We start from the raw sequence: 15,558 nt of genomic DNA on the forward strand, positions 1-15,558 counted from the left end.
CACTGACTATTAAATTTAAATCTTACTTACAGCGTGGCTTTCCAGTTCAGCTATTTTTTCAGGTGTTTCAGAGCCAAAAAAGTACATTCTGATAACATGATCAGTACTGCCTGTTGCTAAGAACATGCCACCTGAAAATTCAAAACAGTGGTTTAAAAAAGCTGGCAAATATTTTCATTTGTTAAAAATAGCAAGATACATTTCTAGAATGCAGTATATAAGAAACTTGTCACAATTGTTGGTCACCTGCTACTGTACAAATGTGGGATGAATATTTTATCCACCCCCATATATACACTCTTCGAAGCTTAATATGAAAAAGAAAATAAATATTCAGTTTTACTATCTGAAAGATTAAAGAGAGTGCTAAATACTTAGAATTTTTAGAACAAGTTGGCCACCAACCTTGCCTACTATTTTAGAGAGGATAAAAACTCCAGAAGAGTTACACAGACTACTCCTCTCAAGAAATAACTAAACATAATGTCAAGAAAAAATATATTTTAAAGCTGAAGCTAGGTACAGTCATTATGCTTTTACTGGTACAAGTGATTGGAAACTGGTCTTATAGCCTTACCATAAGTTCAGTACACAAAACCAGTCTATACCTATAACGGAAGAGAAGTTCGGCATACAGACTGGTTTAAAAATGGCAGAACCCTATCTAAGATTTGCCTCCTCATGCCCCACCCCACTAAAGGAGGAATGAGTGTTTTGTTTGCTACCAATTTAAACTATATCGCTTACAGAAAATCGTTCAACTTAGACAGATTTCATCTCAGGCTTTTTGAATGCCTGAATCTAGCCCAAACGAGTAACAAAACAAAAAAAACAAAACAAAAAAACAAAACAAAAACACCCAAAAAGTTTAGTGATAGCACATTTTTCATCCCACTGCTTCCATTTCCAAAGGATTTACCCATCACTGAAAACTGAAAAGTGTACTGTAAAAAAACCCCACAAGACCTTAGATCACAGATGGCCACCTTGCACCACAGGTGTCACAGGCTGCTTCTGCATGTGGCATATGGCAGACCAGGCAGGGACAGGCAGCTCAGTGACAAATAGCATAGGGAGCAGAAAGCAGAGCAGCAGATGGGGCAGAGAAAGGGGATGAAAGCAACACTTAGAGTGCAGAGCTAATCTGTGGCATGCCTGCAAAAAAGGCTGGCTGCCACTCCATTATGTCATATGAATGTATGGCTCCTAATCATGTTGTACATTAGATATCCCAAAGGTGAATGATGCCCCTTTCTCAAACAATAGTCATTTTTAAAGCCGTATAGTAGAACAGTTTCAGAGAAATACTTATCTGAAGCCAGACAGGGCGCAATCTGTTTATCTGTACCAAGCACCTGATCAGTTTCACACTACATACACTCATAACAGATCAGAATGCACACACACAGCTCTGAAAAGTCAGTTCAGGCACTACCCAGAGCTGTCACGAATAGCCGCCTCTCTCATTATGCCTCTCAGTGTCCAACTGTCTTTAAATACTAAAGGGCTCTCCTTCTGGCTGACCTACCTCCTTCCAGCTGGCACCCACAAGTAGCTTATTCTCCTGTCAGCAGGATCAGGAAGAAAACAGGACAGACATTGGCCATATACAGGAACTGCATTTCTACCAGAATTGCTGTGCTCTCAGGAGAAACTTGGAGCATACAAATGTTTGTTTGATTTCTCCCAGAGGAAATCCATCTCCTCCAGGAGAAAGATTTTCCAGGTTGACACTAAAAGATTTCACACAAGGGAGGTTCTCTCACTAGAACAAATGCCTATATGCTTTACTCCTCCTGATCACTAAGAAGTTAAGCAGCAGCTTTCTCTGTGCCTTCTATAGAGTGGGGGACTCAAGTCTGGGGAAGATGGGGGCATTTCCCCAGTTCAAGTCCTGATTATGGAAGAGTTGAGGTGCCACTGCTCTCTGAGCTTTCCCAAAAATCAGAAGAATGGTATTGGGAGCACTGTCCCACTGCTCCTGTCCCTCCCACACACCAGGAAGAGGGGAGAAAGAGCCACCTACTGCTTCCTGCCTCTCTCCTAGACTAGAGTGTGCCTTGGTCTGATGAATAGGCAGCAGGCATTGCTCTGCTACTACCTCTCCTCCCCCCAGGCCAAGGAAAGATACAGGGAGTCTTTCCCCACCATTCCACTCCCCCTTTCCAGTCCCTTGGAATGAGAGGAGTAGAGCAAACACTGGTCCCCACACCTCCAGAATGTGATTCACATCAGCCAGGGGAAGGCCTGGGGAGCAAGAGAGAGGAAAGCTGCAGACAGAACATCTGTACTGCTCCTTCTCCCAGAAAGATTTTTAATGGGAAGAAATCCTCACATCCTGATCTTACTGCTCTCCCTTCTACTCCCTGTCCTGCACTCCCTTCCAGACCTGAGAAATTGCCACCACTAGAGATGAACATCTGTTCATACCCATTGTAACACCTTGTATTAACCATGTATTGCTGAGGCGATTCATCACAAATACATGGCTGAACATATATACTGTAAAGGACTGGTGTACTTCTCTAGATTAGAAATGTCAATTTGGGGCACATAAGTACTATTCTATGTTTTATTTAGAATGATATGCTCCTTGCTCCATTGGGAAGGCAGATGATGTTTTCAGCATGAAAGAGAGAGAAGTGACTGCAAGGCTAAGTTGTGACATCTTGGCTTAATTCAGAAGTGCATTCTTTCCAAGATTCTGTCACTCGAAAGATAAGATTTTGTAGAAAAAGTAAGAGAAAATCCCGTGGATCGCTGCATTGGATTCTGGAGTATTACAAGTGTAGAAAAGTTGCTGTTTATTTAAACTATATGTAAGTTAAGAGAAAGATATCCAAATAACAAACTTCAACAAGCATACAACTTACCCACACTGAATGAAGAACAAAGCATCTGAACTCCAGGTCTAGGTTTCTCTGTGAACTTTACTGGCCGATTGCTTTAAAAAGAAAGTAAGTCTTACTTAACACAAATCAGAACATAGCATGAAAAACTTAAGAACTTTAAATATAAGTTTTAAAAAACATATACATTCAAGTATTTATCATGATGTATGTTAGCAATTTACAGCAAGTTCTTTGTTTCCACGCAAGCACATCATCATTATGCATGATTCTTTTAAATATCTAACCATTTATGGTTTTACACACAAAATCCTGAACAAGTGAGTATAAGAGGACACACCACACTTCTTCAAGATGGATTTGCACACTCCAGTAAGTACTATGCTGCTGTGTTACACTACAATCCACTGGCACCTGGAGATAGGCCACTGTAAAGCTCCATGAAGTTATGGGGTGAAATCAACTGAGTTTTTAAAATTTATATTATTTTTGCTTAAGAAGTTTGGTCTGTTCAATAAATGATGCAAAGTCACCCACAAAGCATGTACTAGAATCTCTCATAGGGCAGACACTAGTGCAAGCAACCTGAGAGAGAAAAAGCTAATATTTCAAAGAAGTCAGTAATGTCTATTCTCTGTTACTTAAGGAAAAACTCCATAAACCTAACACACTTGTAAATGTCCGTGTTTACCATCCTGATGGCTCCTCAAACAAGTGCTGTTTAACAACAAACTAACAAGCACTCTTCAGGAGAAAGTATATTACCTATATATAAAGGGTCTTTTTTTTAAACTATAAGCTATACAAACTCAACTTGGGACCAACCCAAAAATTAAACTTGGAATTCAACAGAAAAAGTTTCTTCGACCAAACTGGGCCACCAAACACCTCTCTGCAATTCCACAAATATGACTTAAATAAATAATAACAACTACAGCCCTTTTTTGCAGACGTATTACAATATATGGTTAAAGTAGAAACTTCCAGATGTCAGTATCTGCATTATTCTGAATATTACATGGAATAGTGTTAGGTTTATACTATCATAGATTCTTATTCAGCACTAGGAATAGCACTGACAGAAAAAAAAAAAGAATGTCAAAACTTAACATTATATGATCACTTCCTGAAGGCTTTTAAACTTTTACTGTATATTACACACAAGTTTCAAATGAATACAAACCATCCCCAAAACAACAGGGTTTTATAACTCAAAAAGTGAACACAAGTTAATATTATTCTGTTTATACTAATACTACTATTATACTAATTACAATACAAATTGAGCCATTTTCTGTCCCACATGCATTTTTGCTGAAGAGAATAGTTATTTATTCTTGAGAACAACTAACCGTTGTTTTGTAAAAAATGTAGTTTGTAATGGCACTTTAAAACATTCTGTGTGCTAGTTTGTGCCATGCATTAGGTTTTCCTATGTGTAAATAACTGTGTACTCATGCGACCAAACTTTGCGCATACTCTCTCTCATTGGACAAGCCAATTTGCAGCTCCCCCACCTCCCTCCAGACATCTACCACAGTTTATCAGAAGACAGAGTATTTGAAAAGAGTCTGTAACTCAGTTACATACTTGAATTTCATGGAATCCATATCCCATTGCCAAAAGCAAACTGTTCCATCTGCACCAGTAGAGACCATGTATCGCACAGAGCCTTTGGCCATTGGACTAAACTAAAATTAAAGCCATACACAAATGTTAATTTGCAAGCTTTTACATTTTAGATGAATTTCCTCAATTTAAAATCATTTTGCAGTAAGAAAAAAATGTGAACTTGTAAAAGGTTAAGCTTAAAACTTTGAATAATTCTAAACTGAATTACAGAAATAGCTGAAATTAATTTTTTGACAAAAGACAAAAGCTATAGATCTTGAAATAACAGGTTTGAATCAAAATATTTTTAATATTAGGTTTGCCTATGCTCCTGTCATAACTACATTTTGAAGAACAAGTGCATGATGATTTCTTTTAAGCCGAAAAACATCTGAACTAACCACGTCTGTTCACTGAAAGCTTTTCAGAGAACTGATTTAGATAGAAAACAAAATGTACTAGAAAAAGCAGAAGGCAGTTACACCTGTTAAAACTTCCAAGTAGGTCACACACTAGTGTTTAAACTACTACTATCTAACCATATAAAAAAATACGTGTTCTATATGTGTAAGTTTTCAGGTTAGTATTTCTTTTCTTTAAAGATACTGAGCAAGTATTATGCAGGTGGCTACTTCTTTAAGAACTAACTACACAGGACATATAATGGTTAACACCTTTCTTGAACTCTTCTCCCAACACAAAAGCCCCTAATTCAACACTGCAAAAGCAGCACCAACGTCAAGTTCTCCTATAGTCAACAAGAAAAGTTCAGTACAACTGCAGTTACAGACACTCAGCAAATCCACTAGCTTACTCATACTCTGTACATTAACAGTTACAAGTAAACACTTTGGTAAAGAATGATTTGCAAGCACCATAAAGACAGTAGGAGTAAAGAGGAACCTCAACAGCAGAGATCTTGAAAACGAAATGCAATCAAGAGAACTTTTAATTTTTTTTTTTTTTAAGCCAAAGAGCATGTGGCAAGTAGCCAATCTACCACTCCCCAGTCCTATAAAACAAGCCTACTAGCACTGGTGTCAAATTAAGTGATTCTTCTGCTTAGTAACAAACTGATGGATTTGCTGAAGGTAGAGTTACAAGGTTTAAATGAGGCAGAACTTGAAATATAAGATCTTCCTGTGCATTTTTACTTGCCAAACAAGATATATTGGCTCTTGTGCCAAGAAAAAACTGAGTTTTTGAAATATTATTGCAAATACAAAAAACTTTTCTTTACGAAACAGTGAGATTAAATTTCAATTTTAAAATTGTCTTAGGAAACTTTATAGTGATAGAGAATATAAAAACTGTTGCTTTTAAAACCAAAGCAGCATTTTTTTGAAAAGCCTAATAAACCATAAAATACTCACAACATCCTTATATACGAGAAATTAGTCTACTCCCATTGTTAAAGCAAAAAGGAAGGCAACGCTTAACAACAGTAAGTGACAAGAAGTAACTCAAGTAATAATTAACAAGGTGGGTAAAGAACTGTTGCTCCATCCCAGCCAAAAGGAACTTCATTGTTTTGTATTTTTGATATTAACATAGCTGTTCTGAAATGACAGTATCATTCACTGTCTTTACGGATTGTCTTCAGGTACTCTTTCAAGTGAGGCCAAAACTGTTCTACCACTGATTTTAATGGGAGCCAGAATTGCTCAGCATGTCAAAAATTAAGTCAACTTTCATTACAACCTTACCTATAAATTTAGGCACTTGAAAATTTGGTACTCAAGTCTGATAATTCTGACTTTTGCAAATACGCCAATAGTGTTCAAATTTGTTGTAACAAGTCAGTCATGCTAAAGCTAAAGAGTTTGAACAAACTCGTAAGATTAAAGTGACAGGTAAATGTGACCTTTCAACCTAACACACAATTCCCTGAACCAGGAAAAGCTCACTAAAGTTTTATTTGATGAGTAAATGACTTCAATAATTGAAAAGTAATACAAAAGCTAAGTAAAAAGTGATCAGTGTCCAAATACTAAAAGTATTAATTAAAATTACTTCTTCAAAGGTATTAAAAGTGCTACCAGCTCTAGGTTTAAAGTATAATTCTCTCAGATTTGGTTCTCCAATTAGAAAGTAGAAGTACTTTACCATGAAGTATCTAGTTAATACTACTGCATCCTATCATCACTCTAAGTACTACAGCTAAATGAAAGTCTTCTTTGCTTTGTGCAGTTTGACACAAATGGTTTTTTACCCAAATTCTCTCATTTTAATTAGCCTAGAATCTTCAAATATTTTTAAATTGAGTTTTGCAATTTCTGCTGGCCTCATAAGGCTGACTGGGTGCTGTCAGAGCAAAATTTTTGATTAAATGCTGACAACACAGGGAGTTGAATGGAAAATTCCACAGCGTGCCCAGCATGTGCCCCCTGCGTGACCTTAGGACCTGTCAGTCAGCGCTGACCTAGTTTCTCCACTGAGGCATGCTCAGTTACTCATAAGGCCTGATCCTACACATGCTCAGTTCATCTGCAGCATGACATAATTGGACTAGAAATTTCTCTAAGGGGAGTGTTTGGATTGGCCACTAAATTGGTATAAAAGTTTGATGAGCCCCTCCCTGAGGAAGAGAGAGACAAGAAAGAGAGAGGAGAGAGACCTACTCAACCTGTGAACATAGGCTGCCTTGGCAGGGACTGTCTTGCAGGGAGAGATTCAACCTGAGAGCAGAGGCTGTTCTCACAGGGACTGCTCCTCAGGAGGGCTTATTGGCCCACTGGTCTCCTCACATCTGCGATTTTTGCGATTCATTCGATTTCATTTTCGTATTGATTGTCTGGCTACCGGACTGGCATTTGGCATTGGTCTTGACCACGATCCTGATTAACCCGACTCACCTCTCATCCACTGGCTACGACTTTATTACACCCTCTGGCACCGACCGTCGGCATCGCTCTCCATCGACTTTGGCATTGCGCTCGACCTGTTTTGTCCCTGTTGGACTGGCGTCACGACTCCATTGTCTCAGCAAGTTACAGTTCTTGTTCTGTTCGTGGTTCCTTTCATGAGCTATTGACCAGCCCTGGGACTTAAGGAGTGGGCAGCCGCCCCTATCCCTCACGCGGCAGAACGCAAGGGCTCACTCCGGAACCCTGTGGGCCAACAGATCCCTTTGTTGTTGTTTGCTCGTTCATCCGTTCGTTACTGTAACCGAAGAATCGCCTATGCTCCACCAAGCGTAAGTTAATAAATTCCACCTTGTTTAAGAACCAAATACGCTTCCGTGCCACTCAGACTCCATCGCCACTAATCCCACCTGTTCATGTTCCAATCGCCACCCCAGCCCACTGTGACCTTGGGGGCCCGATTCATTTGGTTACCCCGACAGGTGCTACTCCTTACACCAAGCTAGCTGGCTGAAACATTCAAACATGTTTTTTGCAATCTGCTATGTTGGAATGCTTAACTGAGAAAAAGATCAGACACTCCTCCATGTCAGAAAATCTTACAATATACTTATACAATATACACTGCAAAACATTTTCTTAAAACACAAACCATCAGCCAAAATCCTGGAGTTACATTGCCAGTTAACAAGCTGGAGATCACAGAATAATGGAAAGTTGGGGTTGAAAGGTACCTCAGGAGGTCATCTAGTCCAACCCCCTGCTCAAAGCAGGACCATTCCCAACTAGATCATCCCAGCCAAAGTTTTGTCTAGCCAGGCCCTAAAAACCTCCAAGGACAGAGCTTCCACCACTTCTACGTAACCTGTTCTGAAACAATGCCTCACCACCCTCCTAGTGAGAAAGATTTTCCTAATATCCACCCTAAACCTCCCTTGCTGCAACTCAAGACCACTGCTCCTTGTTCTAGCATCTGCTACCACTCCGAACAGTCTAGCTCCATCTTCACTGGAATCAACCTTCAAGTATTTGAAGGATGCTATCAAATTGCCTCTCGGTGTTATCTTCTAAACTAAATAAACCCAGTTCCCTCAACCGCTCCCTGTAAGTCGTATGCCCCAGCCCCCAAACCATTTTCAAGTGTCCTCTGCTGAACGCTCTCCAACTTGTCCACATATTGCTATAGTGGAGAGCCCAAAACTAAACAGTACTTCAGATGTGGCCACACCAGCGCAGAATACAGCAGAATAATTACAGTACTTCCCTCAATCTGATAGCTATGCTGCAGTAATGCAGCCCAGCATGCTGTTATCCTTCTTCACAACAAAGGCACACTGTCGACTCATATCCAGCTTATTGTCTACCACAACCCCTAGGACTTTTTCCACAGAGTTGCTACTTACTTAGCCAGTTGGTCCCAAGCCTGTCCTGGTGCATGGGATTCTTCTGCCTTAAGTGCAGAACTTTGCATTTTTGTCATTGCTGAACCTCACAAGTTTTCTTTTGGCCCAATCCTTCCATTTGTCTAGGTCACACTGAATCCTAGTCCTATCCTCCAGCATGTCTACTACTTCCCAGCTTGGTGTCATCTGTAAACTTGCTGAGATTGTAATCCATCCTATCTTCCAGATTGTTAACGAAGATATTGAACAAAACCAGCCCCAAGACCAACCCCTGGGGCACTCCACTTGATACTAGTTGCCAATTAGACTCGAGCCACTGATCACTACCCATTGAGTAGAATGGTCCAGCCAGCTTTCCATCCAGCTTACATATGGTCCATTCATTCAATTCGGACTTTCTTCCTTAGCTTGCTTGTAAGAATGCTGTGGGAGACTATATCAAAAGCCTTGCTAAAGTCGATATATCATGTCCACTGCTTTCCTCACAACCACAGAGCCAATTGTCTCATCATAGAAGGCAATCAGGTTGGTCAGACATGACTTGCCCTTGGTGAATCCAAGCTGACTGTTCCCGATCAATTTCTTCTCCAACTGCTTAGAAATGGATTCCTTGAGCACCTGCTCCATGTTTTCTGAGGCCTGAAGTGAAGCTGACTGGTCTGCAGTTCCCTGGATCCTCCTTCTTCCCTTTCTTAAAGATGGGCACTATAACAGCCCTTTTCCAAACATCCAGGACCTCTTCCAAAAGCCACAAAATGTTCAAAGATAATGGCCAGCAGCTCTGCAATTCCATCAACCAACTCCCTCAGCACCCTTGGATGCATTACATTTGGCCCCACACCTTTTATGTCTAGCTTTTCTAAACAGTTCTTATCCTGTTCTTTCACTACTGTGGGCTGAATGGAATATACTCCTCCACCTCTGTTGCTAGCACTCCATAGCTGTTTTCTAGGTTAGCACTTGATATCTCTTCTCCAGGCAAACTGCTGCAGGTAGGGAATCAGTACTTCCCTTTTGCTTCCAGAGGTCACAAGCTTCCACCTTCCTGGGAGTCCATGCCCTCTTTCTTTTCTAGAACCGCCTGTGGCAGCCCTTCTTCCACAGTCCTAGAAGTTTCTTCCAGCTGGAATCAACGACGTCCTCATGGCAGAGGATGCTTCAGAGCTTTCCTACCTCCTCCTGTAGCTCTCTTGCCTTCTCCCTGAGGGACACCACCAGAAGGCACCGTTCACCACAGGCACTCCCTCACTTGGCTGACACTGGAACGAACCTGCAAACTGCAGTCTACACAGCACCAAGCCAGGACCTGGCTGGAAGCCTCAAAGGCATGCAGTCCTGCCTGGACAGACATCTCACAGATGCAAACAGAAGAAAAGCTGGAAGTGGCAGTGGCTATGGGATTTCAGTGTCCTTCAGCCACCTCTGAAGAAGTTTAATTTAAGGGTGCACCAATAGGGATTTCTGAGGCCAATATTGATAGCTGATATTTAAGGAGACATATCGGCCAATACTTATCCAATATGCTGCCTGCAGCAGGTAAGTCTGATGTGGTAGGAGAAGGGGCATAGAAGGGGGAAGGGAGGGGACATGGGGGAGCGCAGATCAAGGCCCACCGTGAGGGAGGGAGACAGGGACAACCATTGCCCAGGTCAGGGAGGGCAGACCGGGGACGAAGCTGCAAAATGTCTGGGGGTCGTGGTGGGAAGTGGAGGTGGCTCCCGCCACCACCTGCGGCTGGTCTGCCAGCTCCCACTGTCACTCATCTGGGAGGGCACATGCCCCCAGATCTAGGTCAGGCTGGAGCCGGGGCTGTTTCCCCACAGAGCCTGAGCCACCCAGGCGGAGCATGGGGCAGGTGGTGGTGCTGCTGGAAGCAAAGGGCTATGAGGGGGTTACAGCAAATGTTGGGGTGGTTGCAGCCCACCCTGTAGCCCCTTCCCAGGAGCGTCATCCCCCAGCCCAGGCTCCACCAGAAACTGCCCTGGCCCCAGATGGCCCCATGCAGACCCAGGGCTTGTTCCCGGAGAAGCCTGGGCTGGGCAGGGAGCGGAGCCACTAAGATGGAGCTACAGGGGGGCTGCGGCCACCCCAAAATTCACCGTAGCCCCCCACAGCACCACAACCCACCCCAAGCTCTGCTGAAAACAGCTCCAGGCCCAGCCCACCCCCCGCGGATCCAGGGGCACATGCCCTCACTGTGCCCTCCCAGATAAGTGACAGCAGCAGCAGCTGGTGGATACCGCCTTGTGATAAGCCCTGCTCCATTCCACAACCCAATGAGTTGAGGCTTTATCCCCCACCCACGTGCCAGGACAGCACTTGCCCCTCCCTCCCTCACAACAGGGCCCTGATCTGCCCCCCTACACCTCTTCCCTCTCCCTCAAATTACCAGCTGGAGGCAGCTCTCCATGCTATGGGCTGTGTCTTCATTGCCTAGATGCTGCACTGCAGCTGCACACAGCATGGGCATTTATTGGCCCAATTATCGGGCACTTAAAGAAAATGATCTATATTGGATATTGGCCTTATCTCAGTACGGATCCGATGTATTGGTGCACCTCTAATTTAATTAGAAGTGTCAGATGTATGTTAGATAAACGAGAGAAGAAAAAAAAAAAGTCATCTGACTCCCAGATTTTCTTTACCATATTAGAAAAATGCACAGTAAAATTTGCTGCTGCTATTTCAACTCTGCTTTCCATTTATTCATATCTGACAAAAACACTCATTTTATCTAAAACCATGAATTCTTGAAGAGCAAAATAAAGTTCTTGCCAAGTCAGAAAGTTTCCTTCTATTTACCCTGAAGACTGCAAACATGTTTTTATAAACTACTTAATTTATAGTTTATGCTGTCAGTGTAATATTCATACTTACTTTAACATTTGTGCACTACTAGATGCTGGCAACAAAACTGTTACAAGAGAAAGAAGAACACCCATTACTAGACACGTACCTGTAAAGATGTAATGGACCCTGTGTGTCCCTGCAGAACAGCCACTGGTGCACAAGTTCTCAGACACCACACCCTGATCATTTTATCACAACTTCCAGCTGCAATCATAGTGTTTTCATAGTTAACAGCCATATCAGAAATCTCTGCTGAATGGCCTCGTAGAGTGGCAAGTAACCGGCCATTGTGTGTTGACCATATCTTCACCAAGCAGTCATCCGAGCCCTAAAGAGAAAGGGTGACCAAGTTTGATATAAATTCAAATGTCTAAAATACCGTGTTTCCTTATGCTAAGAAGTAACCAAGCTCTTTCAAAAGTCTGGTAGTCCAGATTTTCTTCAGTTAAACACTGTCTGTGGAATCAGCATTTGGTCATTTTAAGTGGAAAATTATATAAAATGTGTAAACATGGTTTTGATGCATCTATAGCTTACAGAATCTTGTATTAGACAATCAAAGTATAATTAAAAAAAAAAAAAGGGAAAACATATTTGAGAGGGCAGAAAAATGTGTGATGTTCCCATTTAACTTCATCACCACCAATTCCCCAAAACCACCAAATCCCTAAAGCCACAGCAACTAGGTAGAACCTGTTTCCATAGCAACAGACTTACCCTCAACCATTTTATTAAGAAACATGCAAATCCAAAGACAACCATATAAATGAAAGATATCAGTACCTAATTATTCATAATGCTCAGAGTACAAAAATTCCAGCTCTAAAATTATGCCTAAATTTACTTAAATTTTGTGAAAGAACAAATTAGCCGCACGTTTAAACTTGGTAGCTTTAACATTTCAGAGATAATACTGAGCATATAATGTGTTCTTTTCCCCACATTAATTCCAGAAGCTCTGCATTAAAAGCATCAACTCACAGTAAATATTCTGTGTCCAGTCCTATCAAATGCAACACAGTAAACTGCAGAGAGATGGCCTAGAATCCGCCTGTGTATCTTTATGTGCTGATACATACTTCCTGGAAATGAAGCATTAAACTTTGCATATCCAGTCACTTGTTTTGCACGATGCACTTCCACTAGAAGAGAAACACCATGGACAGATTAACAGGGGAAAGCAGAAGAATGAAAATTTTACTCTGAAAAACCAAAAGTTAAAAAATTATTTGTAGGAGGCATAGATAATTATAAAAACAGATCTCATGCAGGGAGCCAATCTTACTTTTACAGTCAGTAGATTACTGGATTTAAGGAAGTGACACTCTGGCTTGTACAAACAATTTCATAAGTGTTCCGGAGCTTGTTGAGCTTTTTGAGTAGTATTATTTAGAAGTGGGACAAGTTTTAATTTTGTTCCAATTTAAAAAAATCCAAACAGTACAAATAAAGACAGTATCGTCTATCTTGTATTTTGCTATGTACTTTCATAAAATTAAAAGTGTGCTGCCAAAGATCACTGATTTGCAGACACCACAAGCACATTTCTTTTAGTATTGTTTATTGGCAAAAAAGTCTTGATGTAGAAACTAACATCTTACTCATATAATGAATTCTACGTAGGCAGACTTCTGTGCTCATGAGACTTCACTGAAGTAACCTGAAAGTTCTACAAGAAAACTCCCAAAGCTAACTCTTAAATGCAGTTTTCATACTTATACTGTACATTACTGCAGAAGACAGCACAATTAATTCACCTACTTACCAAGATTTGGTGGAGTCCCATAGTTCACAGGCATTTCAGGAGGTCTTCCTCTATGTAAAGCTGCAAAGGCAGAGCCCTTCCAAACAGTATTTCTGCAATCTTTAAAATAAAATATCAGTTGTACATGAAAGCAGAGTAGTACTGCGCTTTGGAAAAGCCAAACATGCCATTGTTTTGAAATCCTTTATAAAATTTAGCAACAATAATTATGAGTTTGTCAAATGGTGTAAAGCCTACAGTATTAAAATATAATAGGAAATAAGAATTGAAAGAATCTAGAATCTCAAAGAGATAACACTGCAAGCTGCATTAAGTTTGAGAATACATTTAAACAGCTGTCACTATAGTTTGTACAAACATATCCATTCTACCTTTACTTTACCTGAAAATATTGGAAAAGTATAAAATTGTATAGGTTTGTTTTCTGCCTAAGGATTTTTTTTAAAGCATTGTGAAACTTTTCACAAACAGACAAGTGTTAGCACAGGAAAAGAAGAATCTTTATTATTAAAAGCTACTTCACATGCCTCATGCTGAAATTGCCAAAAGTTTGAGTTCCAATTAATGGGGATTCATTACTTTCTTTACTATGTAAATTGTCAAGTTCATAATATAGAATATCTTTTCAATGCTGCTTAAAAATTAAGATGGTATGCACGCACAGGAAAGCTCTATTTAAAGAATACGAAGCTCTTGCTAATTGATGTAAGGTTGGTACTCTGTAGCATCAACCATACACAATTAGAATTAAAACCAAAGCCTTTGCATTCATTACAAAAAATGAACAGAATGATACTGCTTGACTAGTTCTGGCTTGGTTGGTATGAAGAACCAGAGGAACAACAAGAAGGTAGTGTTATAGTATTTTATTTTGATTGAACCCAATCTGCCCTCTCATTCAAAAAGCAAACTAATTAATACCACATTGTTTATCTTGTGAACACTGAGAAAAGTAAAAATGGGGCTGGCATTTAGATACAGAATGTCTTAATCCACCGCAAGGTCCCAGAATAACTACAGAAGCTTGTACAAGGAATGTAGTGTTGCAGGTTGCTGACATTCAGCGATCATCATTTGCATCCATGACAATACTTCAGATGTAACTCAGGATTTTATTCACATAGTGACCCATAAGACTAATCGCCAACATGGCCAGCTCAACTCAAACATCTACGCTGTAGCAGGGATGAAGTGGGTGATGGTCCAGAAAGCATATGGATTTTTTTGTCACACCTTTTGTTGGACCCATTGTTTGTAGCTGGGAGAACCACTGGACAAGTTTTGGGCATCAAGTTTCCTTCCTTGCATTAAAGTTGGTCAAATAAAAGTTGTCAATAAATCCTTGCTTCCAATGCATCTAGTCATTCTTTTGATCTGGGTTGAGGGAGGAGTTGGAAGCCAAAGACTGAAATTTTATCCACACCACACTGATCATCATTACTTGCTACAGCAGATGCATGACAAACAGAACCAAGGAGGTGATACTTCCCCTCTATCCAGCACTGGTCAGACTGCAGCTGGAATACTGCATGCAGTTTTGGGTGCCACACTTCAAGAGGGATGTGGATAACTTGGAGAGGGTCCAGAGAAGGGCCACTCATATGAGTAAGGGCTTGCAGGCCAAGCCCTATGAGGAGAGATTAAGACACCTGGACCTCTTCAGCCTCTGCAAGAGAAGGTTGAAAGGCAACCTTGTAGCTGCCTATAAATTCATCGTGGGGGCACAGAAGGGAATTGGTGAGGCTCTACTCACCAAGGTGCCCCTGGGGGTCACAAGAAATAATGGCCATAAGCTAGCAGAGAGCAGATTTAGACTGGACATTAATAGGAACTTCTTCACAGTTAGAGTGGCCAAGGTCTGGAATGGGTTCCCAAGGGAAGTGGTGCTCTCCCCTACCCTGGGGGGTCTTTAAGCAGAGGTTGGCTGGGGTCATCTGAACCCAGCACTCTTTCCTGTCTATGCAGGGGGTCAGACTCAATGATCTATTGAGGTCCCTTCCAACCCTAACACCTATGAATTCAAAGTTACACCACACAACTGCTAAAGCCTCTTCTGATAAGTCTATGAAGGTTAATGGAATGAAAACATTTCCAAAAAACTCCAAGAGAAGCTACCGTTTCAAATAAAGTTATTCCTATAAGAAATTGCTTGAAGTTTATAATTTTTTTCCATCTACTAGCAAAAATGGCTCTCTCGCCAACTTATTCGTAGAGCT

The 15,558-nt window shown here is 41.0% G+C and overlaps 1 protein-coding gene across 2 annotated transcripts in view; it reads right to left on the bottom strand.

Moving 5' to 3' along the window:
- BRWD1 (bromodomain and WD repeat domain containing 1) overlaps window positions 1-15,558 on the bottom strand; it is a 93,881-nt gene that overhangs the window by 72,842 nt on the left and 5,481 nt on the right. For both annotated transcript variants that reach the window (XM_090060855.1, XM_090060866.1), the window contains exons 6-11: window positions 13,343-13,441; window positions 12,559-12,719; window positions 11,684-11,905; window positions 4,440-4,540; window positions 2,874-2,944; window positions 31-131 (exon numbers count right to left, since the gene is read on the bottom strand). In XM_090060855.1, the coding sequence (XP_089916981.1) occupies window positions 31-131; window positions 2,874-2,944; window positions 4,440-4,540; window positions 11,684-11,905; window positions 12,559-12,719; window positions 13,343-13,441 (755 nt within the window). The remainder of the gene's footprint in view (window positions 1-30; window positions 132-2,873; window positions 2,945-4,439; window positions 4,541-11,683; window positions 11,906-12,558; window positions 12,720-13,342; window positions 13,442-15,558) is intronic.

This window comes from Crocodylus siamensis, chromosome 1 (assembly GCF_052110815.1).
Source record: "Crocodylus siamensis isolate JL-2025a chromosome 1, ASM5211081v1, whole genome shotgun sequence".
Lineage (NCBI taxonomy): Eukaryota > Metazoa > Chordata > Crocodylia > Crocodylidae > Crocodylus > Crocodylus siamensis.